The sequence below is a fragment of the Oncorhynchus clarkii genome, unplaced genomic scaffold (genome assembly GCF_045791955.1).
Source record: "Oncorhynchus clarkii lewisi isolate Uvic-CL-2024 unplaced genomic scaffold, UVic_Ocla_1.0 unplaced_contig_12320_pilon_pilon, whole genome shotgun sequence".
Classification (NCBI taxonomy): domain Eukaryota; kingdom Metazoa; phylum Chordata; class Actinopteri; order Salmoniformes; family Salmonidae; genus Oncorhynchus; species Oncorhynchus clarkii.
Window position 1 is genome coordinate 1 of NW_027261085.1, and position 27,805 is coordinate 27,805.

At 46.9% G+C, this 27,805-nt stretch overlaps 1 protein-coding gene across 4 annotated transcripts in view; it reads left to right on the forward strand.

Annotated features, from left to right (window-relative positions):
* The first annotated feature begins 935 nt into the window (after positions 1-935).
* The window catches only part of LOC139404704 (tyrosine-protein phosphatase non-receptor type 12-like), a 75,070-nt gene continuing 48,200 nt past the window's right edge, over positions 936-27,805 (forward strand). For 2 of the 4 annotated variants that reach the window (XM_071147333.1, XM_071147335.1), the window contains exon 1: positions 957-1,395. In XM_071147333.1, the coding sequence (XP_071003434.1) occupies positions 1,297-1,395 (99 nt within the window). In that variant the 5' untranslated portion in view covers positions 957-1,296. Of the gene's footprint in view, positions 1,396-27,805 lie in introns of all 4 variants that reach the window. The other 2 variants (XM_071147334.1, XM_071147332.1) reach the window with 2 other exon arrangements.

A 27,805-nucleotide genomic window follows, 5' to 3' on the forward strand; every position in this document is an offset into this window, starting at 1 on the left:
AGGGGAAGTTGGGCAAGTTGCTGATTGACCTCTAACTAGGATATCCAGAAGTTACCCACAGCGTCACAATGGGAGGAGGGAGGACCCAGTGAAGCCTCTCAGAGGGGTCTGTCTGTGACATGAAAGTGACCGGTTGAGGGGGAAGACTTTGAAGTAGCTTGTCGAGGAGATCTGTAAACAAACAGGAACTAGACCCAGGCTGTTTTTCATTCCCCTGCAATAAGAGTGGTTCAGGGGTGTGTGATGTCATCCTCCTTCATATGCTGTCTTTTTGACACCCTATCCCAAATAATATAGCCTACAGCAGTGACCTACATTTGACCAGAGACAAATAATAAATTAGTACACGTGCTTTTAGATTTAACCTGTGTTCTCGTGTTACAGTACAAAATGAATCTGTCTCTCAAGTGACGTGAACGTGAGTGAAAGAGTGGTGTTTGTGAGAGAGGGAATGCACTCCCCGGCCTTTCATTTCTTAATTAACCTCTACAGGTCAAGAATGCTTCCTGACACTGTGGATGCCTGTGTATTTGAGATTACAGAGGAAGATACAGTTAGACAGAAAAGAGACGGCCGAGGACACAGACCCATGTCCATGCCCAGTTGGATATTATTAGGCAACTGTATCATTTTAACCACATGAAAGATTGATATTTTTTTTCGTAATCATTTCACAATATAGGGGAGAACACTATGCACCAATCCATTGTAACAATTGCATTACAGCAAAACCTAAGAAGGAAGCGCTAAATAGAATTTAACCAATGAGAGAGAAGAACAGGAGACATAGTGATTGACGTGAGCGTCGCCCACTTAATTTATTTACATTTTAGATTGACGTAACGTATTCACCAATCACGTACTAATTTCTTGAAGCTGCGGACCAATTACAGTAAGCCATTTAGTGAAATGGGCGTTAATGTTTCCAAGTGGGGTTAGGGGCGACCGCAGTCAGTGTATTCTTGTAGCTGACTTGTGAATGTGGCAGCGGCGAGCCAGGGAGGGGTGAACCGGTGTTTGGATTTTTATATTCAAGTAACGATAGCTAGTTTACAGTCATAGCTTGTGATATATATTTAGAAACAACAACGGAATCACGAATTTTGTTTGGATTATTATTGTCTAACCCGAAGAGAATATGAAAAATAACATGGGGCGTTAGGGGATGTTGACATGATTATCTGCGAGGATATATAGCTCAAGCTATTTTTATATTTGTTCTCGTTTTCCCCACTTTGGATTTATTTTACATACCGTGGGAAAACCGGACAAGCCGCCGGACAGCGGGCCGAGAGGATGGACCAGGCGAATATCCTGAGAAAGTTCATCCAAGGGGTTTGTGTTATGCGAGAAGGGGACCAGAAAGGAGAGGATAACTTCGGCAGTGACTTTATGGTGAGACCAGCCAGACATCCTTCTCCCTCTCTCGAACACACACGAGCAGTTCTAACCGGTTCCTCCGCGCTGACCGACAAATAGGTGATGTGTCGACTGTTTAGCTTCAACACAATGGATTCATGAGTCTTCAGTCGATAGTGTCTCTGTCTGCGGTAGTTTTTTTGTTCCTCGTGATGCTTCTTTTAGGCTTTTCCCGTGTGAACGCTCCCTGCTGGGCGGCTTGCTATGCTATCCTGGGGGCGGAGGGACATTTCTCCTGCAATTCCCTCATACAAATCTCCAGGCTTGTAATTTAATGCGGCCGAGCATTGTCACCTTTTTAGAAATGTGCATATTCCCTCTCTTCTAATCGGAAAGCGAAGAGTTTTTCAGTACAGTACTTTAACGGTATACAGTTCAATAATATAGGCGTGGGTGCTAAGGCCTCCCAAACCAGCCACCCGAGTGTAGTAATCGATGCGCTCTTGACTTTACGTTAGCAAGAGCTAAACGTTAGCTGGTTACCTAGCTTGTCAGGCGTGCCTGGCTAACTCACATTTCGTACCACCATGACCTAAAATCTTCATGAACATGCTTGCTCGCTGTTTTGAATATTGACAGTTTCATTGGCAGACATCGATTAAGACCAGAAAGCTTTGTCAACTTCCCACCATTGACAGTAGGCAAGCTAGCTAGCATGAGCCGAGTTGCCATTCGTGCTTTTCATCATATTAATAGCAGCAAATTGTTTGCTTGGTAGATTGCTGTATTCAATGGAAATACAAAACCGTTTATACATAGACTACCTTATTTATCAGAAATACAAACTGGAATGCGTGCATGCATACCAGACATGTCTAACAGGGTGGCTAGCTGGCTAACTTTTCCCCAGTCCCACTCCCTAGCTACTTCTTTGTCCATGACACCCGACTTCGTGTTTATCTCAATATATTGATATTGCATTCTCCACATAATATTCCTGATATTACATAGCAGACATAATCAATCTGTATTCGTATCAATTATCTGCGAGGATTTTGTGTTGAGCAGAAAACGGGTTGGTATGTGGTGTTCTGTCTGGCCTGTCCCAGCCAGTCAGCCAGCTATGTCGGTGGGGTCTGAAATAGGGAGTTGACGGATGTTGCGTAAGGACCAGGGGCAGTGCGAAATTAGGATTGTGAAAGGAAGTGGTTTATAGCAGGGCTTCCCAAACTCTGCCCGGGGCCCCCCCTTCTGGGTGCAAGTTTGGGGTTTTGCCCTAGCACTACACAGCTGATTCAAATAATCAAACTTGATGACCAAAACGTGCACCCAGGACCGAGTATGGGAATCCCTGGTTTATAGTACGACATGCTCCACCTTTGTCCTCGATTTGTAACTGCATATAGTTACTACACATGCTCAAGGTTGTTTATAACTTTTTTAGTTACAATCCTCCCATTTAAAATAGTAATACAGTCTGACAAGATGTTAGCATCACTAGAAAGGGTAATGATTTTTAGGTTAGGCTGGCTGACATACGACCCCCATCCTCAACATGTTACCTATTTTACCTGGAATATTTTGGTGCTTTTGTCCACTCAGTCACTTCTAAATTCTCCCCTAGCCTTGGCCCTGTTCTATGACTAACTTATCACCCAATGACTGATTGTATTGGCAACAACTAAAAATCCAATACCCTGTGTGACAGAGGCCTGTACAGTATTGACATGTTAATGTGTCTGAATAGCAGAATACCACAGTTATCCACCACATGCAAATGAATACCAACAGTGGTTTAGACTTTTTCTAAGCCTGAGGCGCTTGATAGTGGGTTGGTAGTGCACAACTTTTGGCCAGCGCCCATAGGGTTATGGTGAGCAGTAGGGGACTAGTATGTAGGGAATAGGATGCCATTTCAGGTACACCCTAGGTAGGGTAAGTTGGAGGGGCGGCTGCAGGGCCCAATTACACATGACATACCTACTACTGTATTTAACTGCCACTAGCCTCTCCGAAAGCAGAGGTGATTTTAAGACACCAGCGCACACTGGAAAGCACATGGGTGTCTGGACATGGCCACAACAGTAACAATGTTTCTTTGTGAGATTGTCATGTTCAATGTCGGTCAGCATTGATTGATCCTAACAAGCACTAAGAAGAATGTAGGCTAGGGAGGCTAACTGAGCCCCTTTTATGGTATAGTGCTAGCCTGGGGTATGTGAATGTAGCTCAGCCTGGGCTATATCTTCTGGCCAATCAAAATGAACCTGAGTGAGCTCTGTCTGTCATAGCCAGGGGGCAGGAAGGAGAGGGCCTGGGTTGCCACCTGAGTGAGCTCTGTCTGTCATAGCCAGGGGGCAGGAAGGAGAGGGCCTGGGTTGCCACCTGAGTGAGCTCTGTCTGTCATAGCCAGGGGGCAGGAAGGAGAGGGCCTGGGTTGCCACCTGAGTGAGCTCTGTCTGTCATAGCCAGGGGGCAGGAAGACAGGAGAGGGCCTGGGTTGCCACCTGAGTGAGCTCTGTCTGTCATAGTCAGGGGGCAGGAAGGAGAGGGCCTGGGTTGCCACCTGAGTGAGCTCTGTCTGTCATAGCCAGGGGGCAGGAAGGAGAGGGCCTGGGTTGCCACCTGAGTGAGCTCTGTCTGTCATAGCCAGGGGGCAGGAAGACAGGAGAGGGCCTGGGTTGCCACCTGAGTGAGCTCTGTCTGTCATAGCCAGGGGGCAGGAAGGAGAGGGCCTGGGTTGCCACCTGAGTGAGCTCTGTCTGTCATAGCCAGGGGGCAGGAAGGAGAGGGCCTGGGTTGCCACCTGAGTGAGCTCTGTCTGTCATAGCCAGGGGGCAGGAAGGAGAGGGCCTGGGTTGCCATTCGTGTAAAGATGACGTCCAGTGCTAGAGCTGTTGTTCATCACAATATGAGGCCATTTTTGAGGCTAAGTGTGTCATTGTGTTATCTGATCTGACAACCTTGACACCACTGCCAACAGAGTGGATGGGGATATGGAAGGGAGATACTGGCTTTGGCATTATGATGGACAGACGGCTGAGATCAGGATCACATTAATTATCCCAATATATTATTCACACCCAGACCCGACCCGTATGACCGAGAGACCAAGGCCCGTTGATGTGGTCTTGACACCGAGACCACATGACTGAGTCTCTGCCAGAGAGACACTCAAGAACATAGACCTGCCTGCCTACCTACCCACATCTGCTGCAGTGATCAGGAGACAAGAGTTCCCTGACATCTACTACCATTAAACCAGTGTAGAGATAGACAAGAGGCTATACCTACTAGACAAGAGGCTATACCTACTAGACAAGAGGCTATACCTACTAGACAAGAGGCTCTACCTACTAGACAAGAGGCTATACCAACTAATAAAGCCCTGTCTCTGGAAAGTTTAAGTGTGATATGAATCACTATTTTCATAGCCTTGTGAGACATGTATCTAGTTAGTTTTAAAGGGAAATGTCATGCTGAGCGGAAGGCATTTAAGGTTTGGGAAGGAAGGCCCCTTTTCAGTGGATTAGTTACAGGGAGCAGGCTAACGATGCTCTTGTTAATCTGAGTATATTTGTTTTTCTTTGTGTGTTTGTGTACACTAACATGTCGACAGATGGATTGAGCTTTATTTTTGAGGAACTCCTGAAAAACAGGCTGCAGTTGAGCAACTACAGAGGCTGGCATCTGTGAGAAGTAGACTGGCTAGCTAGCTACTGTGTGTGAGAGATTGCATTCCGGTGACTCCAGCACTTAGCACATGATTCAGGAGCTCTTGCATCCTACCCCACATATTTGTCAAGCTCCTATCATCACACATGCAGAGCTGAGCAGAGAGGAAGCTCCCCTGTTACACACCGGTATAGAGCCCGTTATTTCCCCTGTATGGAGAGCCCCATATTTCCCCTGTATGGAGAGCCCCGTATTTCCCCTGTATGGAGAGCCCCGTATTTCCCCTGTATGATGAGCCCCATATTTCCCCTGTATGGAGAGCCTCTTATTTCCCCTGTATGGAGAGCCCCGTATTTCCCCTGTATGGAGAGCCCTGTATTTCCCCTGTATGGAGAGCCCCATATTTCCCCTGCATGGAGAGCCATGGATATAGGAAGCTGGCTAGTTAGCATAGCGATGTGCTACAGTTAGCTGTCTTTGATGTGCTCCTGGGTAATCAGCTTGATGAGGTGGAGATGACAGGGGAAGAGAGCTGCTATCCCAGCACACATATGTACACACTAGGGGTGTAACGGTTCACCAGGTATTGTGGTTTTTGTGGTCACGGTTGTCTGTCTGTTGTGACATCATTCACTATGTCCCTGGTGTTGTCTGTCTGTTGTGACATCATTCACTATGTCCCTGGTGTTGTCTGTCTGTTGGGACATCATTCACTATGTCCCTGGCGTTGTCTGTCTGTTGGGACATCATTCACTATGTCCCTGGCGTTGTCTGTCTGTTGGGACATCATTCACTATGTCCCTGGCGTTGTCTGTCTGTTGGGACATCATTCACTATGTCCCTGGCGTTGTCTGTCTGTTGGAACATCATTCACTATATCCCTGGTGTTGTCTGTCTGTTGGGACAAGGATTGTTATGTTGGGCCTCCAAGTAGAAATGGCCCCATTTCGGAACTGGTCCAACTTTTTAGACTTCTACTTGGAGGCCCAACATAATAATCCTTGTTTCGTATTCTCTCTGTGCGTAGTGTATTCTCTCTGTGCGTAGTGTATTCTCTCTGTGCGCAGTGTTATTCTCTCTGTGCGCAGTGTTATTCTCTCTGTGCGCAGTGTTATTCTCTCTGTGCGCAGTGTTATTCTCTCTGTGCGCAGTGTTATTCTCTCTGTGCGCAGTGTTATTCTCTCTGTGCGCAGTGTTATTCTCTCTGTGCGCAGTGTTATTCTCTCTGTGCGCAGTGTTATTCTCTCTGTGCGCAGTGTTATTCTCTCTGTGCGCAGTGTTATTCTCTCTGTGCGCAGTGTTATTCTCTCTGTGCGCAGTGTTATTCTCTCTGTGCCCAGTGTTATTCTCTCTGTGCCCAGTGTTATTCTCTCTGTGCGCAGTGTTATTCTCTCTGTGCGCAGTGTTATTCTCTCTGTGCGCAGTGTTATTCTCTCTGTGCGCAGTGTTATTCTCTCTGTGCGCAGTGTTATTCTCTCTGTGCGCAGTGTTATTCTCTCTGTGCGCAGTGTTATTCTCTCTGTGCGCAGTGTTATTCTCTCTGTGCGCAGTGTTATTCTCTCTGTGCGCAGTGTTATTCTCTCTGTGCGCAGTGTTATTCTCTCTGTGCGCAGTGTTATTCTCTCTGTGCGCAGTGTTATTCTCTCTGTGCGCAGTGTAATCTCTCTGTGCGTTGTGTAATCTCTCTGTGCGTAGTGTATTCTCTCTGTGCGTAGTGTAATCTCTGTCTCCATGTGAGGCGTAGGTGTGCAGTGTAAACACATGAGTGATGACAGGAAGACTGTCCTGCTGGAGGTAATGCATCACCACTGCCATGATAATCTGACGCCTGCTCAGCCCTGCTGAGCCTCGCATACAAGTCCATGAATATGACCTTCAGAGAAGGTGTGTCTGGGGTCGCTGTGCACGCCAGAGAGTCGGTGTGAGGATTCTTCCTCTGTGATACTCACTATTGACTGTGAGATTATGGTAGTGACTACATGAACCACAGCCGTAGTGCTGAAAATAGTGCTGAGCAATTTAAACAGTCTGAAAAAAAAATAAAAGAAATCCCAGAAATGTTCCACTCACACAAGCTTATTCATCTAATTTGTTTTGCACAAATTTGTTTACATCCCTGTTGGTTGTCATGTCTCCTTTGCCAAGATCATCCATCCACCTGACTGGTGTGGCATATCAAGAAGCTGATGAAACAGCATGATCATTACACAGGTGCACCTTGTGCTGGGGACAATAAAAGGCCTCTTTAAAAAGTGCAGTTTTGTCCCACAACACAAAGCCACAGATGTTTTGAAGTTTTCAGTTAGCATGTTGACTGCAGGAATGTCCACCAGAGCTGTTGCCAGATAATTGGATGTTCATTTCTCTACCATAAACTGCCTCCAGCTTCGGTTTAGAGACTTTGGCAGTACGTCCAGCCGGCCTCACAACCGCAGACCACGTGTAACCACGCCAGCCCAGGACCTCCACATCCGGCTTCTTCATCTGCGGGATCTTCTGAGGGGCGGTGCTAATGAGTATTTCTGTCTGTAATAAAGCCCTTTTGTGGGGGGAAAACTAATTCTGATATGCTGGGCCTGGCACCCCAGTGGGTTGCCCTCCGAGGCCCACCTATGGCTACAACCCTGCCCAGTCACGTGGAATCCATAGATTAGGGCCTAATGAATTTATTTCAATTGACCGATTTCCTTAAATGAACTGTAACTCAGTAAAATCTTTTAAATTGTTGCATAATGCGTTTTATATTTTAGTTCAGTTTACGTTCCCTTCTCTCGTAGATGTTTATCCCCCCCAGACGACTACTGAAGTGAGATCCGGTCGGTAGTTGAGCAGACCATGTCAAACACAATGACTGTATACACGGAGTAGACCAAACATTAAGACCTTCCTAATATTTAGTTGCACCCCCTTTTTGCCCTCAGAACAGCCTCAGTTCATTGGATCGTGGACTCTACAAGGTGTCGAAAGAGTTCTGGCCCATGTTGACTCCAATGCTTCCTACAGTTGTGTCAAGTTGGCTGGATGTTTCTTAGGGTGGTGAACCATTCTTGATACACACAGCAAACTGTTCAGTGTGAAAAACCCAGCAGCGTTGCAGTTCTTGACACAAACCGGTACCCCGTTTTTTAAAGGCGCTTAAATATTTTGTCTTGCCCATTCACCCTCTGAATGGCACACATACACAATCCACATCTCAACTGTCTCAAGGCTTAAAACTCCTCCTTTAACCCGTCTCCTCCCCTTCATCTACACTGATTGAAGTGGATTTAACAAGTGACGTCACTAAGGGATCATAGATTTCACCTGAATTCACCTGGTCAGCCCGTTCTGGAAAGAGTTCTTAATGTTTTGTACACTCAGTGTATCCCGTATATCAATAAGGAGTGGGGGAAAAGTTGCTTGTGCGTTGATAAGCAAACCAAAGGCAGCATTAACGATAAGTAATCAAATCAATATGGAACTTCTAAAAGCCTATTTCACACCATGGCCTGCTGAATTTGCAAGTTAACTTTTCTTTCATTTGGATTTTGGCACAAATGAAAATGTGACTGACTCGACCGTGGATTGACGGTCCAGTATTGTTTGAATGAAGAGTTGTGTGTTTACATGCCTGCTAGAGTTCACAGCAGGTGGATGAATACTCACCGTCGTGGTACTGATGAAGCCTGAGCTGGAATCTGAAGCTAACTGAAGCTGGTTAGCTTTAGACAACCCAGAGTAGATGTAGCTTGCTTCGTAGGATACCCCCTCTGGGAACAACAGGTGTTTACTTGCTGAAATGTGTGCAGATACCCGGCTATTAAACGGGACAGGTGGCTATTTGAGACTGCGTTTGAGTTGAAGTGTGACGGTATTTCCGCTGTGCGAGTGATTAGATTTCAGTGTGTGTGGACGTCACAGCGTGTTGGAAGCTTTAGTGGGGATCAAAGCTGACCCATAAAGTTAGAACCGTCCCAGAGCCTGTTGGAGCTGCACGGATTCTAATCCACAGGAAATGATGCTGTAATGCCTCTGTCTGTCTGACCACTTGCCCCGTGCTGCTCCGTGCTTCCTCATGATCAGAGAGAGTCTGAGATGGAGGAATGTGAACTGATTCACTAAAGTGTATTAATAGATTAATGGGTGACTAGGCTGAGGTCTGTTTGGATGTTTGTTGACCTAGTCTGAGGACAGAGTACAGTAGGGGTCATCTATTTGACAAGGGAATGAGGGCGATGGAGGGAAGGAGATAGATAGAGGGGACCAGGCTATTAGAGATGGTCTGTGGGACTGTTCTTTTCAGCACTGCTTTGATTTCTAGGCCAGTGTGTCCTCTCATGAGTTCATTCATTTCTTCTAAAACACAATAGCACACCTACTGATGCTGTGTGTTAGAGTGTATGTGTTTATTGCCTGGGGCTTTGTGTGTCTGTCTGTCAGACTGTCTGTCTGTGTGTCTGTCAGGGTCCAGGAGAGTCTAGGACTGCACACTGCTGCTCCCTCTCCTCCTCCCTCTGTTTCCCTCCTATATTGACTGAGTGGATATTTAGATGGTATATTTAACTATATTCTACTGTATAGACCTGAGTCTGAGTGGATACTTAGATGGTATATTGAACTATATTCTACTGTATAGACCTGACTGAGTGGATATTTAGCTATATTCTACTGTATAGACCTGACTGAGTGGATATTTAGATGGTATATTTAACTATATTCTACTGTATAGACCTGACTGAGTGGATATTTAGCTATATTCTACTGTATAGACCTGACTGAGTGGATATTTAGATGGTATATTTAACTATATTCTACTGTATAGACCTGAGTCTGGGTGTTTTTAGGTTGGCACTGCAGTCAAGCCGGGCTACAGGGAGAGGGAAGGAGAGAAGAGAGGATAAAGCCCCTGCACCACTCTGGTCTGTGTGACTCTAACTTCCTGTGTTTGGTCTGAAAAATCCCCCCTCCTGAGAAAATGTTGACACACATTCATCCTCTTTTCCTGTGCTGCTCATTCCTCCTTTCTGTTCAGCCCGCTGTGGACTCCTCACACTAGCTGGTCCCAGCTAAGAGAGGAAGCTATAAAGTCTGTCTGCTGAAGGTTCCCTTTCCTCATAGTGTTGCCCCTCCAGTCCACTGTCATGTGACCATTCTAACCTCTAACCCCTGTCAATGATAGCCTCTTCTTACCTCTTCTCTGTATGTATCTCACTCACTCACTCACATTTATTTACACACACACACACACACAGTACCAGTCAAAAGTTTGGACACACCTACTCATTCCAGGGTTTTCTTTATTTTTGACTCTGTTCTGTTCTGTAGAATACTAGTGACGACATCATAACTATGAAATAACACGCATGAAATCATGTAGTAACCCAAAAAAATCTGTATTGACTGACCTTCATGTCTTAAAGTAATAATGGACTGTCATTTCTCTTTGCTGATTTTTATTCTTGCCATAATATGGACTTGGGTCTTTTACCAAATAGGGCAATGTCCTGTATACCACTCTACCTTGTCACAACACAACTGATTGGCTCAAACGCATTAAGGAAAGAAATGCCACAAATGAACTTTTAATAAGGCCCACCTGTTAATTGAAGTGCATTCCAGGTGATTACCTCACAGAGCTGGTTGAGAGAATGCCAATAGTGTGCAGAGATCAAGGAAAATGGTGGCTTCTTTGAAGAATCTCAGATATACTTTGATTTGTTTGACACTTTTTTTAAAGTTACTTCATGATTCCATATGTGTCATTTCATAGTTTTGATGTCTTCACTATTATACTACAATGTAGAAAATAGTACAAATTAAGAAAAACCCTGGAATGAGTGTGTTCAAACTTGTGTGTGTATCTGTGTATGTTTGTTGTAAGTCTGTCTGTAACCAGGCCTGTAGTTGAGTGGTGTGCTCTCTGCTCTCTGTGTGTGTTTGTTTTAAGTCTGTCTGTAACCAGGCCTGTAGTTGAGTGGTGTGCTCTCTGCTCTCTGTGTGTGTTTGTTTTAAGTCTGTCTGTAACCAGGCCTGTAGTTGAGTGGTGTGCTCTCTGCTCTCTGTGTGTGTTTGTTTTAAGTCTGTCTGTAACCAGGCCTGTAGTTGAGTGGTGTGCTCTCTGCTCTCTGTGTGTGTTTGTTTTAAGTCTGTCTGTAACCAGGCCTGTAGTTGAGTGGTGTGCTCTCTGCTCTTGTCTGCTGGCTCAATAATGGAACACTTTGCCCTGCTTGTCTTTTTCTTACAAACACACCAACAACATTCCTTTGTTTTATGTTGCCTCTTGCAGTACATTCCTGGAGCATAGAGGTCATGCATGCTTCTGGCCTCACCTCCTGCTGCGATGGCCCTTCTACTGACTCCGACACACACACACACACACAGAGAGAGAGAGAAGCACTCCGCAGATCTTCAGGGATGTTATACTTTTTCAGTCAACAGTGTGATTCAACAGTCAAATCAAAACAAGTGTAGACTTTACCGTGAAATGCTGAATTACAACAAGTGTAGACTTTACCGTGAAATGCTGAATACAACAAGTGTAGACTTTACCGTGAAATGCTGAATACAACAAGTGTAGACTTTACCGTGAAATGCTGAATACAACAAGTGTAGACTTTAGCGTGAAATGCTGAATACAACAAGTGTAGACTTTACCGTGAAATGCCGAATACAACAAGTGTAGACGTTACCGTGAAATGCTGAATTACAACAAGTGTAGATGTTACCGTGAAATGCCGAATACAACAAGTGTAGACTTTACCGTGAAATGCCGACTACAACAAGTGTATGTAGACCTCACAGTGAAATGCTGAATACAACAGGTGTAGTAGACCTTACAGTGAAATGCTGAATACAACAGGTGTAGTAGACCTTACAGTGAAATGCTGAATACAACAGGTGTAGTAGACCTTACAGTGAAATGCTGAATACAACAGGTGTAGTAGACCTTACAGTGAAATGCTGAACACAACAGGTGTAGTAGACCTTACAGTGAACTGCTGAATACAACAGGTGTAGTAGACCTCACAGTGAAATGCTGAATACAACAGGTGTAGTAGACCTTACAGTGAAATGCTGAATACAACAGGTGTAGTAGACCTTACAGTGAAATGCTGAATACAACAGGTGTAGTAGACCTTACAGTGAAATGCTGAATACAACAGGTGTCACCTTACAGTGAAATGCTGAATACAACAGGTGTCACCTTACAGTGAAATGCTGAATACAACAGGTGTAGTAGACCTTACAGTGAAATGCTGAATACAACAGGTGTCACCTTACAGTGAAATGCTGAATACAACAGGTGTAGTAGACCTTACAGTGAAATGCTGAATACAACAGGTGTAGTAGACCTTACAGTGAAATGCTGAATACAACAGGTGTCACCTTACAGTGAAATGCTGAATACAACAGGTGTCACCTTACAGTGAAATGCTGAATACAACAGGTGTAGTAGACCTTACAGTGAAATGCTGAATACAACAGGTGTAGTAGACCTTACAGTGAAATGCTGAATACAACAGGTGTCACCTTACAGTGAAATGCTGAATACAACAGGTGTAGTAGACCTATCAGTGAAATGCTGAATACAACAGGTGTAGTAGACCTTACAGTGAAATGCTGAATACAACAGGTGTAGTAGACCTTACAGTGAAATGCTGAATACAACAGGTGTAGTAGACCTTACAGTGAAATGCTTACTTACAGGCTCTAACCAATAGTGCAAAAAAGGTATTAGGTGAACAATAGGTAAGTAAAGAAATAAAACAACAGTAAAAAGACACTGAAAAATAACAGTAGAGGGGCTCTATACAGTAGAGGGGCTCTATACAGTAGAGGGGCTCTATACAGTAGAGGGGCTCTATACAGTAGAGGGGCTCTATACAGTAGAGGGGCTCTATACAGTAGAGGGGCTCTATACAGTAGCGAGACTCTATACAGTAGAGGGGCTCTATACAGGCACTGGTTAATCGGGCTGATTGAGGTAGTATGTACATGTAGATATGGTTAAAGTGCCTATGCATATATGATATGATGAACAGAGAGTAGCAGCAGTGTACAGAGGGGTTGGGTATATATTTGCAGAAATGACACACATGCAAAAACGCATGTGTGTCGGGGGATATGCATGTGGGTGTGTGTGTGTGGGTGATATGTGTGTTTGTGCATGCTTGAGTGAGACGGTGTATGTGAAAGGAAGTAGGAATGTGTGTGCCAGAATGCCGATGTAGGTCTAAGCATGTGTACAATGCATTCGGAAAGTACTGAGGCCCCTCAACTTTTTCCACATTTTGTAACGTTACAGCCTTATTCTAAAATGGATTCAATTGTTTTATCCTTCCTTATCAATCTACACACAATACACCCGAATGGCAAAGCAAAAACACATTTTTATACATTTTTGCAAATTTATAAAAAAAAAAAAAATGTTTACATAACTATTTTCAGGTCTCTCCATAAATGTTCGATCGGGTTTAAGTCCGGGTTCTGGCTGGGCCACTCAAGGACATTCACAGTCTTTGTGTGCTTAGGGTCGTTGTCCTGTTGGATGGTAAAACCTTCGCCCCCAGTCTGAGGTCCTGAGCGCTCTGGATCAGGTCATCGTCAAGGATCTCTCTGTACTTTGCTCTGTTCATCTTTCTCTCAATCCTGACAAGTCCCCCAGTCCCTGCCGCTGAAAAACATCCCCACAGCATGATTCACTGTAGGGATTGTGCCAGGTTTCCTCCAGACGTGGCATTCAGGCCAAAGAGTTGAATCTTGGTTTCATCAGACCAGAGAATCTTGTTTCTCATGGTCTGAGAGTCCTTTAGGTGCCTTTCGGCAAACTCCAAGTGGGTTGTTATGTGCCTTTTACTGAGGAGTGGTTTCTGTCTGGCCCCTCTACCATAAAGGCCTGATTGGTGGAGTGTTTCAGAGATGGTTGTCCTTCTGGAAAGTTCTCCCATCCCCACAGAGGAGCTCTGTCAGAGTGACCATTGGGTTCTTGGTCACCTCTCGGACCAAGGCCCTTCTCCTGCCAATTGCTCAGTTTGGCCATGCAGCCAGCTCTAGGAAGAGTCTTGGCGGTTCCAAACTTCTACCATTTAAGAATGATGGAGGCCACTGTGTTCTTGGCAACCTTCAATGCTGCAGACATTTTTTGGTTCTCTTCCCCAGATTTGTGTCTAGACACAATATTGTCTCGGAGTTCAACAGTCAAGTCCTTCCACTTCATGACTTGGTTTTTGCTCTGACATGTAATGTCAACTGTGGGACCTTATAGACAGGTGTGTTCCTTTCCAAATCAAGGCCAATCAATTGAAATTGATTGTAGAAACATCTCAAGGATGATCAATGGAAACAGGATGCACCTCAAGTCAGTTTCCAGTCTCATAGCAAAGGGTCAGAATACTTAAAAGTATCTGTTTTTTTTTATTTTTAAGACATTTGCAAACATTTCTAAAAACCTGTTTTCAATTTGTCATAAAAAATAAATAAAACAAATGATTTCACCTTTATTTAACCAGGTACTTAAGTTGAGAGCAAGTTCTCATTTACAGTTGCGACCGTGCCAAGATTAAGCAAAGCAGTTCGACACACAACAACACATGGAGTAAAACAAACATACAGTCAATAATACAGTAGAAAAATAAGTCTATATAGAATGTGAGCAAATGAGGTGAGATAAGGGAGGTAAAGGCAATAACTAGGCCATGGTGGTGAAGTAAATACAATATAGCAAGTAAAACACTGGAATGGTAGATTTGCAATGGAAGAATGTGCAAAGTAGAGAGAAATAATGGTGTGCAAAGGAGCTAAATAAATAAATAAATAAATAAATACAGTAGGGGGAGGGGTAGTTGTTTGGGCTAAATTATAGATGGGCTATGTACAGGTGCAGTAATCTGTGAGCTGCTCTGACAGCTGGTGCTTAAAGCTAGTGAGGGAGATAAGTGTTTCCAGTTTCAGAGATTTTTGTAGTTCGTTCTAGTCATTGGCAGCAGAGAACTGTAAGGAGAGGCGGCCAAAGGAAGAATTGGTTTTGGGGGTGACCAGAGAGATATACCTGCTGGAGCGCGTGCTACATGGGGGCTGCTATGGTGACCAGCGAGCTGAGATAAGGCGGGGCTTTACCTAGCAGAGACTTGTAGATGACCTGGAGCCAGTGGGTTTGGCGATAAGTATGAAGCGAGGGCCAGCCAACGAGAGCGTACAGGTCACAGTGGTGGGTAGTATATGGTGCTTTGATGACAAAACAGATGGCACTGTGATAGACCGCATCCAATTTATTGAGTAGAGGGTTGGAGGCTATTTTGTAAGTGACATCGCCGAAGTCGAGGATTGGTAGGATGGTCAGTTTTACAAGGGTATGTTTGGCAGCATGAGTGAAGGATGCTTTGTTGTGAAATAGTATGACTGGTGTGATCAACTGGTATTTCCATCACTGAATGACCTAAAAGGCCTTATTTCGCTATGGGATGTTGTTTCTTCTCCCAGACTATTGGCCGGTGCAAATTACATTTATTATCGTTTACATTTTTTTGGGGGGGCAAAATCCGTCTGTTACTGGCTAACGAAAATCTTGGTGCTATAGTATGTCGTGAGAGGGCATGTGACGAGGTGCTGAGAATCTAGTCACTTTGCTGTGGAGCTGACCAGACAGGAAGTGGTGTTCCGGAGGACAGAATATCACGTCACACCAGAAAACGCCCTCTACTACAGTACATCCACAGGTGTTTCCTGTGGCCTGGCTGGCACTGAGCGCTGTGAACGACCCTTCACTAACACACAGATTGAGGTTCACACACACACACACACACACACACACACATCCTTCCTGTGCCCACGGCTACTCTGCCAAGTGGTATACAGTAGGTCTACAGACCTGTCTTAGTGACTGTAGACCTCAGTGGAAAATCTCAGTAACCCACAGGCAACACACACGCAGGCTGAGGTGTGGTCCCCTACTGATTTGCTGATGTAAGGAGAGACCCTGACTCAGGACAGTAACTACTGAGACTACTAGAATAGTTATCTAACGGAGGTCATCTTGGCTATAATGTCAAATCAGAACAAAGTTTTTTTTTTTTTCTCTGCCGAGTATGTTCTGTTTTCTTCCTGGTCCCGGGGCTGCTGGGAGCTGTGCTGGAGAGGAGGAGGATGGATAATTAAGCAGAGCACTGCACTTCCTCCTCTGCCCCGTGCGTGTTGATGGGGACGTCAGTAATTGGTCTTCACGCTCTACCCTGTTTCCGCCTCCCAGGTTTTTAGGGCGATTAGGGAAACAAGATTTTAGCAAGTGATGAACAGTCTTTTTTTACTGCTGTGGTGTGTGGGCTTGTGTGGGCTTAGGCCAACGCACTTACAGTCACTCAAACACGTTCTGCTGTAGCTCAGTGATTTTCCATTGAAGCAGATGTGTGGAGAGAGAAATGTTCCAAGCTCTGGGTTGGTTATACTCCAGTAGTACAATGTGTGTGAGTTCTGAGAGTCTCCAGTCATCCCTTCACACTCGGCATGTTCTCACTGTGGCCTGCTGGGCACAGCAACACCTGACCCAGGCCCAACACTGTGGCCTGCCAGGCACAGCAACACCTGACCCAGGCCTAACACTGTGGCCTGCTGGGTACAGCAACACCTGACCCAGGCCCAACACTGTGGCCTGCCAGGCACAGCAACACCTGACCCAGGCCTAACACTGTGGCCTGCCGGGCACAGCAACACCTGACCCAGGCCCAACACTGTGGCCTGCTGGGTACAGCAACACCTGACCCAGGCCCAACACTGTGGCCTGCCGGGCACAGCAACACCTGACCCAGGCCCAACACTGTGGCCTGCTGGGTACAGCAACACCTGACCCAGGCCCAACACTGTGGCCTGCCAGGCACAGCAACACCTGACCCAGGCCCAACACTGTGGCCTGCCAGGCACAGCAACACCTGACCCAGGCCTAACACTGTGGCCTGCTGGGTACAGCAACACCTGACCCAGGCCCAACACTGTGGCCTGCCAGGCACAGCAACACCTGACCCAGGCCTAACACTGTGGCCTGCCGGGCACAGCAACACCTGACCCAGGCCCAACACTGTGGCCTGCTGGGCACAGCAACACCTGACCCAGGCCCAACACTGTGGCCTGCTGGGCACAGCAACACCTGACCCAGGCCCAACACTGTGGCCTGCTGGGCACAGCAACACCTGACCCAGGCCTAACACTGTGGCCTGCCGGGCACAGCAACACCTGACCCAGGCCCAACACTGTGGCCTGCTGGGCACAGCAACACCTGACCCAGGCCCAACACTGTGGCCTGCTGGGCACAGCAACACCTGACCCAGGCCCAACACTGTGGCCTCCTGGGCACAGCAACACCTGACCCAGGCCTAACACTGTGGCCTGCCGGGCACAGCAACACCTGACCCAGGCCCAACACTGGGGCCTGCTGGGCACAGCAACACCTGACCCAGGCCCAACACTGTGGCCTGCTGGGCACAGCAACACCTGACCCAGGCCTAACACTGTGGCCTGCCGGGCACAGCAACACCTGACCCAGGCCCAACACTGTGGCCTGCTGGGCACAGCAACACCTGACCCAGGCCCAACACTGTGGCCTGCCGGGCACAGCAACACCTGACCCAGGCCTAACACTGTGGCCTGCTGGGCACAGCAACACCTGACCCAGGCCCAACACTGTGGCCTGCTGGGCACAGCAACACCTGACCCAGGCCCAACACTGTGGCCTGCTGGGCACAGCAACACCTGACCCAGGCCTAACACTGTGGCCTGCTGGGTACAGCAACACCTGACCCAGGCCCAACACTGTGGCCTGCTGGGCACAGCAACACCTGACCCAGGCCTAACACTGTGGCCTGCTGGGTACAGCAACACCTGACCCAGGCCCAACACTGTGGCCTGCCAGGCACAGCAACACCTGACCCAGGCATGACACTGTGGCCTGCCGGGCACAGCAACACCTCACCCAGGCCCAACACTGTGGCCTGCCAGGCAGAGCAACACTTGACCCAGGCATGACACTGTGGCCTGCCGGGCACAGCAACACCTCACCCAGGCATGACACTGTGGCCTGCTGGGCACAGCAACACCTCACCCAGGCATGACACTGTGGCCTGCCAGGCACAGCAACACCTCACCCAGGCATGACACTGTGGCCTGCCAGGCACAGCAACACCTCACCCAGGCCTAATGACAGATGTGGAGTGTCCCACATTGTAGAATGACACACTTTCTTGCTCTTTCTCTCACACACACACACACACACACAGACTCACTCAGACCTCACGTTTCAGGCTCCATTAGTGTGTAGACTATATGTTCTCTCCCAGTAGCTAGCACTAGGCTAGCCTGCTGATGCTAATCTGCTGACTGTGTTCTCTCCCAGTAGCTAGCACTAGGCTAGCCTGCTGATGCTAATCTGCTGACAGTGTTCTCTCCCAGTAGCTAGCACTAGGCTAGCCTGCTGATGCTAATCTGCTGACTGTTCTCTCCCAGTAGCTAGCACTAGGCTAGCCTGCTGATGCTAATCTGCTGACTGTGTTCTCTCCCAGTAGCTAGCACTAGGCTAGCCTGCTGATGCTAATCTGCTGACTGTGTTCTCTCCCAGTAGCTAGCACTAGGCTAGCCTGCTGATGCTAATCTGCTGACTGTGTTCTCTCCCAGTAGCTAGCACTAGGCTAGTCTGCTGATGCTAATCTGCTGACTGTTCTCTCCCAGTAGCTAGCACTAGGCTAGCCTGCTGATGCTAATCTGCTGACTGTGTTCTCTCCCAGTAGCTAGCACTAGGCTAGCCTGCTGATGCTAATCTGCTGACAGTGTTCTCTCCCAGTAGCTAGCACTAGGCTAGCCTGCTGATGCTAATCTGCTGACTGTTCTCTCCCCGTAGCTAGCACTAGGCTAGCCTGCTGATGCTAATCTGCTGACTGTTCTCTCCCAGTAGCTAGCACTAGGCTAGCCTGCTGATGCTAACCTGCTGACTAATGTACAGTAATGTCTCTGTTAGATGTTCTGACTGGGGTAATGTTAATAATAATAATCATCATCGTTATGTTTGTCCTAATGCTGCTGTTATGTTTCTGTTAGATGGTACAGCTGATGAAGGTTAGCGTAGCGTCCTGCTGGCCTCATCTGACTCTGCTGAATAGAAGCCTGCGCTAGAATGGTCTCAAACAACTGGGGAATGTCTGGGGAAGCCTTATCCTGGAATCTATATGCTCTAGCCAAGTCCTCTGACTATCAAAAACTGTCTGTGACAACAATAGTCAGCCGGAGACTTGGCCAAGTAAGCTAGGAAGTGGATGTGACGCTGCCTGAAATCGGTTGACACGGAATGTGAAGGCAAGGGGCAGCATTCTCCCATCTCCATGCAGACATGGGTCCTATCAAAATAGGCAACTGGGTTTTATTGACATGAAGATAACAAACGATGGTGGAAAGGTACAACACTCCATATAGGTCTGAACACTCTCCGTTTCTGTCTGGATGAAGATCAAACACAGTGGTGTTTCAGTCAACCATAACCCCATCAGACAAGTCTCCCCTCTGGACCCTGACTCACCCCAGAGAGAGAGAGCCCAGGGAGGGACTGCAGGGGGGAGACGGGGAGGGAGGTCCGCATCACTTCCCCCTCTGCTTCTTGTATAGTGGTGACTTCACCAGCAGGGCTCAATTAGCCCAAATGTGGCTCTGCTAAATATAGTACAGTGGCTCTGCCTGGAAGTACAACCCCTCTAATAATGATGCTAACGTTGATTACACTTCTAATAAGTGGAGAGAGAGAACAAGTTGACAATAGAGGCAGATGTGCAAGCTGTCAAACACACTCCCCCATATACCTTAGTATAGAGACCGATGGTGGGGCCTTGAACATCTGAGTTACGGAAAATCTGGACGGTATCACGGAATCCAGACATTAAAACAGAATTTAACAATGTATTGAACTTAGTAGATAATGCTAGGATATGTTATCATGTAGTCTGATATAGAACTAGGACACGTTATCATGTAGTCTGATATTGGACTAGGACTTGTTATCATGTAGTCTGATATAGGACTAGGATGTGTAGTCAAATATATGGCTAGGATGTGTAGTCAGATATAGGGCTAGGATGTGTAGTCAGATATAGGGCTAGGACGTGTCGTCTGATATAGGACTAGGACATGTTATCATGTAGTCTGATATTGGACTAGGATGTGTAGTCAAATATATGGCTAGGATGTGTAGTCAGATATAGGGCTAGGATGTGTAGTCAGATATAGGGCTAGGATGTGTAGTCTGATATAGGACTAGGACGTGTAGTCTGATATAGGACTAGGACGTGTAGTCTGATATAGGACTAGGACGTGTAGTCTGATATAGGACTAGGATGTGTTATCGTGTAGTCAGATATAGGGCTAGGACGTGTCGTCTGATATAGGGCTAGGACGTGTCGTCTGATATAGGGCTAGGACGTGTTATCGTGTAGTCAGATATAGGGCTAGGACGTGTCGTCAGATATACGGCTAGGACGTGTCGTCTGATATAGGGCTAGGACATGTAGTCAGATATAGCGCTAGGATGTGTAGTCAGATACTGGACTTTTGGTCCATTAAAATAACATCAAATTGATCAGAAATACAGTGTAGACATTGTTCATGTTGTAAATGACTATTGTAGCTGGAAACGGCAGATTTTTAATGGAATATCTACATAGGCTTACAGAGGCCCATTATCAGCAACCATCACTCCTGTGTTCCAATGGCACTTTGTGTTTTAACTAATCCAAGTTTATAATTTTCCCAAGAAACTGAAGATCTCGTATAACTCTGTGTACTACTCCCTTCACAGAACAGCACAAACTGGCTCTAGCCAGAATAGAAAGAGGAGTGGGAGGCCCCGGTCCACAACTGAGCAAGAGGATAAGTACAGTAGAGTGTCTAGTTTGAGAAAGAGATGCCTCACAAGTCCTCAACTGGCAGCTTTATTAAATAGTACCCGCAAAACACCAGCCTCAACAGTGAAGAGGCGACTTCGGGATGCTGGCCTTCTAGGCAGAGTTGCAAAGAAAAATCTGTATCTCAGACTGGCCAATAATAATAAAATATTAAGATGGGCAGAATTACACAGATACTGCACAGAGGAACTCTGCCTAGAAGGCCAGCATCCCGGAGTCGCCTCTTCACTGTTGACGTTGAAGCTGCCAGTTGAGGACTTGTGAGGCGTCTGTTTCTCAAACTAGACACTCTACTGTACTTATCCTCTTGCTCAGTTGTGCCCCGGGGCCTCCCACTCCTCTTTCTATTCTGGCTAGAGCCAGTTTGTGCTGTTCTGTGAAGGGAGTAGTACACATCATTGTATGAGATCTTCAGTTCCTTGGCAATTTCTAACATGGAATAACCTTCATTTCTCAGAACAAGAATAGACTGACGAGTTTCATAAAGTTCTTTGTTTCTGCCCATCTTGAGCCTGTAATCGAACCCACAAATGCTGAGGCTCCAGATACTCAACTAGTCTAAATTAGGCCAGTTTTATTGCTTCTGTAAATCAGCACAGCAGTTTTCAGCTCTGCTGACATAATTGCAAAAGGGGTTTCTAATGATCAATTAGCCTTTTTAAAATGATAAACTTGGATTAGCTAACACAACGTGCTGTTGGAACACAGGAGTGATGGTTGCTGATAATGGGCCTCTGTAAGCCTATGTAGATATTCCATTAAAAATTTGCCGTTTCCAGCTACAATAGTCATTTACAACACGAACAATGTCTACGCTGTATTTCTGATCAATTTGATGTTATTTTAATGGACAAAAAAAGTGTTTTTCTTTATAAAACAAGGGAATTTCAGAGTGACTCCAAACTTTTGAACGGTAGTGTATGACTGGGACATGTTATTGTGTAGTCAGATACGGGACCGGGACATGTTATTGTGTAGTCAGATACGGGACCGGGACATGTCGTCGTGTAGTCAGATACGGGACTGGGACATGTTGTCGTGTAGTCAGATACGGGACCGGGACATGTTATCGTGTAGTCAGATACGGGACTGGGACATGTCATTGTGTAGTCAGATACGGGACCGGGACATGTCGTCGTGTAGTCAGATACGGGACGGGGACATGTCGTTGTGTAGTCAGATACGGGACTGGGACATGTTATCGTGTAGTCAGATACGGGACCGGGACATGTTATCATGTAGTCAGATACAGGACTGGGACATGCTATCATATGGGTACAGCCAGGGTTGTGACTGTCTGTTTATATGGGAGGACAGATTGAGAGGCGGTAGTTCGGATTAAGCTGCCTGACCGAGTCCATCTGTCTGACTGTCTGTGTGGGTGTCCTCTCCTCCATCATACCACTTCCTACTACTGTATCCCCAGAGCAGGGTGTTAGTCCTTACTGAGACTCCCCTGGAACACAACAGAGAGGTGTTAGTAGTTACTGAGACTCCCCTGGAACACAACAGAGAGGTGTTAGTCCTGACTGAGACTCCCCTGGAACACAACAGAGAGGTGTTAGTCCTTACTGAGACTCCCCTGGAACACAACAGAGAGGTGTTAGTCCTGACTGAGACTCCCCTGGAACACAACAGAGAGGTGTTAGTCCTGACTGAGACTCCCCTGGAATACAACAGAGAGGTGTTAGTCCTGACTGAGACTCCCCTGGAACACAACAGAGAGGTGTTAGTCCTGACTGAGACTCCCCTGGAACACAACAGAGAGGTGTTAGTCCTTACTGAGACTCCCCTGGAACACAACAGAGAGGTGTTAGTAGTTACTGAGACTCCCCTGGAACACAACAGAGAGGTGTTAGTAGTTACTGAGACTCCCCTGGAACACAACAGAGAGGTGTTAGTCCTTACTGAGACTCCCCTGGAACACAACAGAGAGGTGTTAGTCCTTACTGAGACTCCCCTGGAACATAACAGAGAGGTGTTAGTCCTGACTGAGACTCCCCTGCAACACAACAGAGAGGTGTTAGTAGTTACTGAGACTCCCCTGGAACACAACAGAGAGGTGTTAGTCCTGACTGAGACTCCCCTGGAACACAACAGAGAGGTGTTAGTAGTTACTGAGACTCCCCTGGAACACAACAGAGAGGTGTTAGTCCTGACTGAGACTCCCCTGGAACACAACAGAGAGAGCAGGGTAACCTTCTTTCCTCCTAACTAGATAAGTAACCACATACGTGTGTGTGTGTGTTAGGGTTGACCTTGTGGCAAAGTGCCCACTGCTTCTGGGTTTAGCCCTTCTCCCCCAGTGTATTGTGGGTCAGTGATGGGGAAGGGCAGACTGCACTTGGAGTTAGTTTCATCTCATCTCTCTGTCGTTGGGCTCCCGAATGGTGCAGCTGTACTGTATCTCAGTGCTAAAGGTGTCACTACAGACCCTGGTTCGATTCTAGGCTGTATCACAACCGGCCGTGATTGGGAGTAGGGCGGCGCACAATTAGCCCAACGTCGTCCGGGTTAGGGTTTGGCCGGGGTAGGCCATCATTGTAAATAGAAATGTGTTCTTAACTGACTTACCTAGTTAAATAAATAAAGAATTAATAAATAAATAAAAATACAATAAATTGTCTCTCTGAAAGCTGAAAGCACAGAGACATTCCACATTATGTCCTCCGACATGTTTTTGTGTTGACACATGTACTTCTGCCCCATATAGACTTGGACTGTTGTACGTTTGTGGTGGTTGTTTAAATCCCTGCTGTTGTCTGACTGTCTGTCAGCCTGAGGACTTCAGTCTGGGTTGTGGTACGATCAGTCTTTGGAATAGTAGCTAGTCACGTGAGATATTGATGTTTTGCTGAAGTAGAGACGGACCTATTTTTCTCTCTGTGTGTTTCTGAGTGTGTGCCTGCCTCTGTGTGTGTTTATGTGCCCACTTGCACCAAGGTGACCCAGGATGTGTGCCAATCCCCCCCCCCCCCCCCCCACGCACACACAGCCATCCTGGCTACCCGCCCAAATTCTGTAGTTTCCATGGAAACATATAGCCCCTGCTGCCAACCACCTCTGCCTTCCTACCGGAACAGAGACATCGCCTCGACCAATCAAAACACTGAGCCAAACAGCACATGTACAAAAATAACCAATCAGACCACAGAGCTGAGCCAAAGCAGCCTGTGCTATCTACAAAGCCACATGGCTGTGAATAATTCAGGAGAAGGAAAACACAAGTAGTTACTGATTTACACACACGCACAGGCACAGGGACACAGGCACACACACACACACAGGCACACACACACACAGGCACACACACACACAGGCACACACACACACAGGCACACACAGCGATATTGGTATGTGGTTACTTATTTAGTCAGAAGGAAAGTAGGTTACCCTGCTCTCGTTCTGTCTGAGGTGGGTATTTAGGGAGGGAGGCATGAGAATGAGAGGGGGAGCTAGGGGGAAGAGAGACTTAGGTGAAGAAATGAGAGAAGCTGGTAAGGGGGAGAGAGATGCAGCGAAGGGGGAGAGAGATGCGGGGGGGAAGGGGGAGAGAGAGATGCGGGGGGGAAGGGGGAGAGAGATGGGGGGGAAGGGGGAGAGAGATGGGGGGGAAGGGGGAGAGAGATGGGGGGGAAGGGGGAGAGAGATGGGGGGAAGGGGGGGAGAGAGAGATGGGGGGAAGGGGGGAGAGAGAGATGAGGAGGGGGGGGAAGGGGGAGAGAGAGAGGGGGGGGAGGGGGAGAGAGAGATGGGGGGGGGGGGGGGGGGGGAGAGAGATGGGGGGGAGGCGGGGGGAGATGCAGCCCTGCTCACCACAGTCTAGATTGAAGTTTCTTTCCACTTGATCATGCCTATACTCTCATATGGTTTATGTGTTGGGGGGTGCCAGGGACCTCACGATATGATATTAGCACAATACTTAGATGCCAGTACCATCTGTAATGAGATTCTCATGATTCTGTATGTATTGCGATTCGATTCTGAGATGTTAATGTTGGAAACATATTGTTCACAGTCTGTTGCAGAGAGACACGAGGGAATGAGAAAATGAGTTTTCATTACTGATGGAAATACATAGGCTGAGAACATGTTGGCTCGTAAAGATGGAGAACAAACTATATGATGTAAATTACTACAGCCCACTAGCACTAGCTTATGCTACGCTACCTACAGTAGCAAAACATATATAATACAGAAATATCTATTTTTAAAAAATTACACATTGATTCAAATATAGATATAGTGTAGATATAATATAGATTTAGTGTAGATATAATATAGATTTAGTGTAGATTTAATATAGATTTAGTGTAGATTTAATATAGATTTAGTGTAGATTTAATATAGATATAGTGTAGATTTAATATAGATTTAGTGTAGCTATCGTGTAGATAGAATATAGATATCGTTTAGATATACAGTGCCTTGCGAAAGTATTCGGCCCCCTTGAACTTTGCGACCTTTTGCCACATTTCAGGCTTCAAACATAAAGATATAAAACTGTATTTTTTTGTGAAGAATCAACCAGAAGTGGGACTCAGGGGGGTGAGTCTGCTCAGGGGGGTGAGAGGGGGCTCAGGGGGGTGAGTCTGCTCAGGGGGGTGAGAGGAGACGAGGTGGGGGTGAGTGCTCAGGGGGGTGAGAGGGGGCGATGGGGGGTGAGTGCTCAGGGGGGTGAGAGGGGGCGATGGGGGGTGAGTTTGCTCAGAGGGGTGAGAGGGGCGAGGGAGGGTGAGTCTGCTCAGGGGGGTGAGGGGGGGTGAGTCTGCTCAGGGGGGCGAGGGAGGGTGAGTCTGCTCAGGGGGGTTAGAGGGGGCTCATGGGGATGAGTCTGCTCAGGGGGGTGAGAGGGGGCTCGGGGATGAGTCTGCTCAGGGGGATGAGTCTGCTCAGGGGGGTGAGTCTGCTCAGGTGGATGAGTCTGCTCAGTGGGGCTCAGGGGGATGAGTCTGCTCAGTGGGGCTCAGGGGGATGAGTCTGCTCAGGGGGGTGAGAGGGGGCTCGGGGATGAGTCTGCTCAGGGGGATGAGTCTGCTCAGTGGGGCTCAGGGGGATGAGTCTGCTCAGGGGGGTGAGAGGGGGCTCAGGGGGATGAGTCTGCTCAGGGGGGTGAGAGGGGACGAGGGGTAGTGTGTGTCACTGGTCTCCCTCATTGTTGCTCGGTGGCAAAAGTATTAAAGTGGTAGTGCAGCTCACAGGAAGCTGGCCCTCACGCGCTCTCTCTCACAACAACACTGCCACTTCCTGTTGCACAGGGCTGAGAGGCAGGTTCAGAAAGAAAGAGGGAAGAGAGAACGAATGAGAAAGAGAGAACGTATTGTGGAGGAGCATTACATATTTCCCTGTCTGTCTTTTTTCCTTCTACTGACCTCGTCATTCTGTCTCTCTGCTCTTACTAGTGTCGTCTGTCAGCCGTAGCCCAGAAAGTTCTCCAGGAGCCAGACTGAGACCATGTTAGTGGAAATTGATCGACAGATAACATAATCTATTTACTGAGTTAGTTAGTTAGTTAAAAGCTCTGACGTTTGTCCCTCCTTTCTCTCCTCCTCGCTCCTTCTATTCTCTCTGTCTCTCGTTTGTTTGTTCTTCTCTAGTTCCACTCTCGTTTCCTTTTGTACTGCGTCCTCCAATGGGCTTCTCCATAGTGTGTACTTGCGTCCTGTTCATGTGTGCACAATGTTTACGTAACCACGGAAGAGAGAGCAATAAAAAAATGGTGGTCTGGCGTGGGAGCAGCAAAACGGTCTTATGACTCCACCGACAATGTTCAGATTTGTTAAAAATCTGGTTGATTTGGAACCCTGTTTGATTTGGAACCCTGTTTGATTTGGAACCCTGTTTGATTTGGAACCCTGTTTGATTTGGAACCCTGTTTGATTTGGAACCCTGTTTGATTTGGAACCCTGTTTGATTTGGAACCCTGTTTGATTTGGAACCCTGTTTGATTTGGAACCCTGTTTGATTTGGAACCCTGTTTGATTTGGAACCCTGTTTGATTTGGAACCCAGGTTGATTTGGAACCCAGGTTGATTTGGAACCCAGGTTGATTTGGAACCCAATAAGAGCCTCCGTTTTATTTGACAGGAAAATACTTAGTTTATGAAGACGTGATTCTATAAACTGTCTGACTCGGGGGGTTTTATGCAACACAATATGATTGGATAGATTTTTCATTTTCTGTGACCAAAATAATTCAACTTTTTACAAGCCATGCAGATGTATGCCCCAGTAGGGGGGGATTTGGCCTAAAGCTGGGTATCGTGGGCCTCGGCAGCACAACACACATGCAGATGTCTAAAGGGTTTCTCTAACGGCCCTGCATTACATGACTGCAGCAATGAGAGCTGATGTGCAACGAGACATTAAACTGGAGCTGAACTGAGCCACTCCAATACATGTCAGGATTCTGTGTTGGATCTGTAGGCCTTAAGACTACGACCCAAATGGCACTCTGTCCCGTATCTAGTGCACTACTGTTAAACACAACCTGGTCAATAGTAGTGCACTACTGTTAAACACAACCTGGTCAATAGTAGTGCACTACTGTTAATCAAACTGGTCAATAGTAGTGCACTACTGTTAATCAACCTGGTCAATAGTAGTGCACTACTGTTAAACAACCTGGTCAATAGTAGTGCACTACTGTTAAACAACCTGGTCAATAGTAGTGCACTACTGTTAATGAACCTGGTCAATAGTAGTGCACTGTAAAGGGAATAGGATGTTATTGAGGATGCAGACTATATGTGGTTAGACAGGGTGATGGTAAGGTACCAAGAGTCTCCAGCCCAGTGGAGAGCACCCTTGGAAGGCTGTGAAGACCGCTTCCACAGAGCTCCATGACAACTCATCAGAGGGTAACT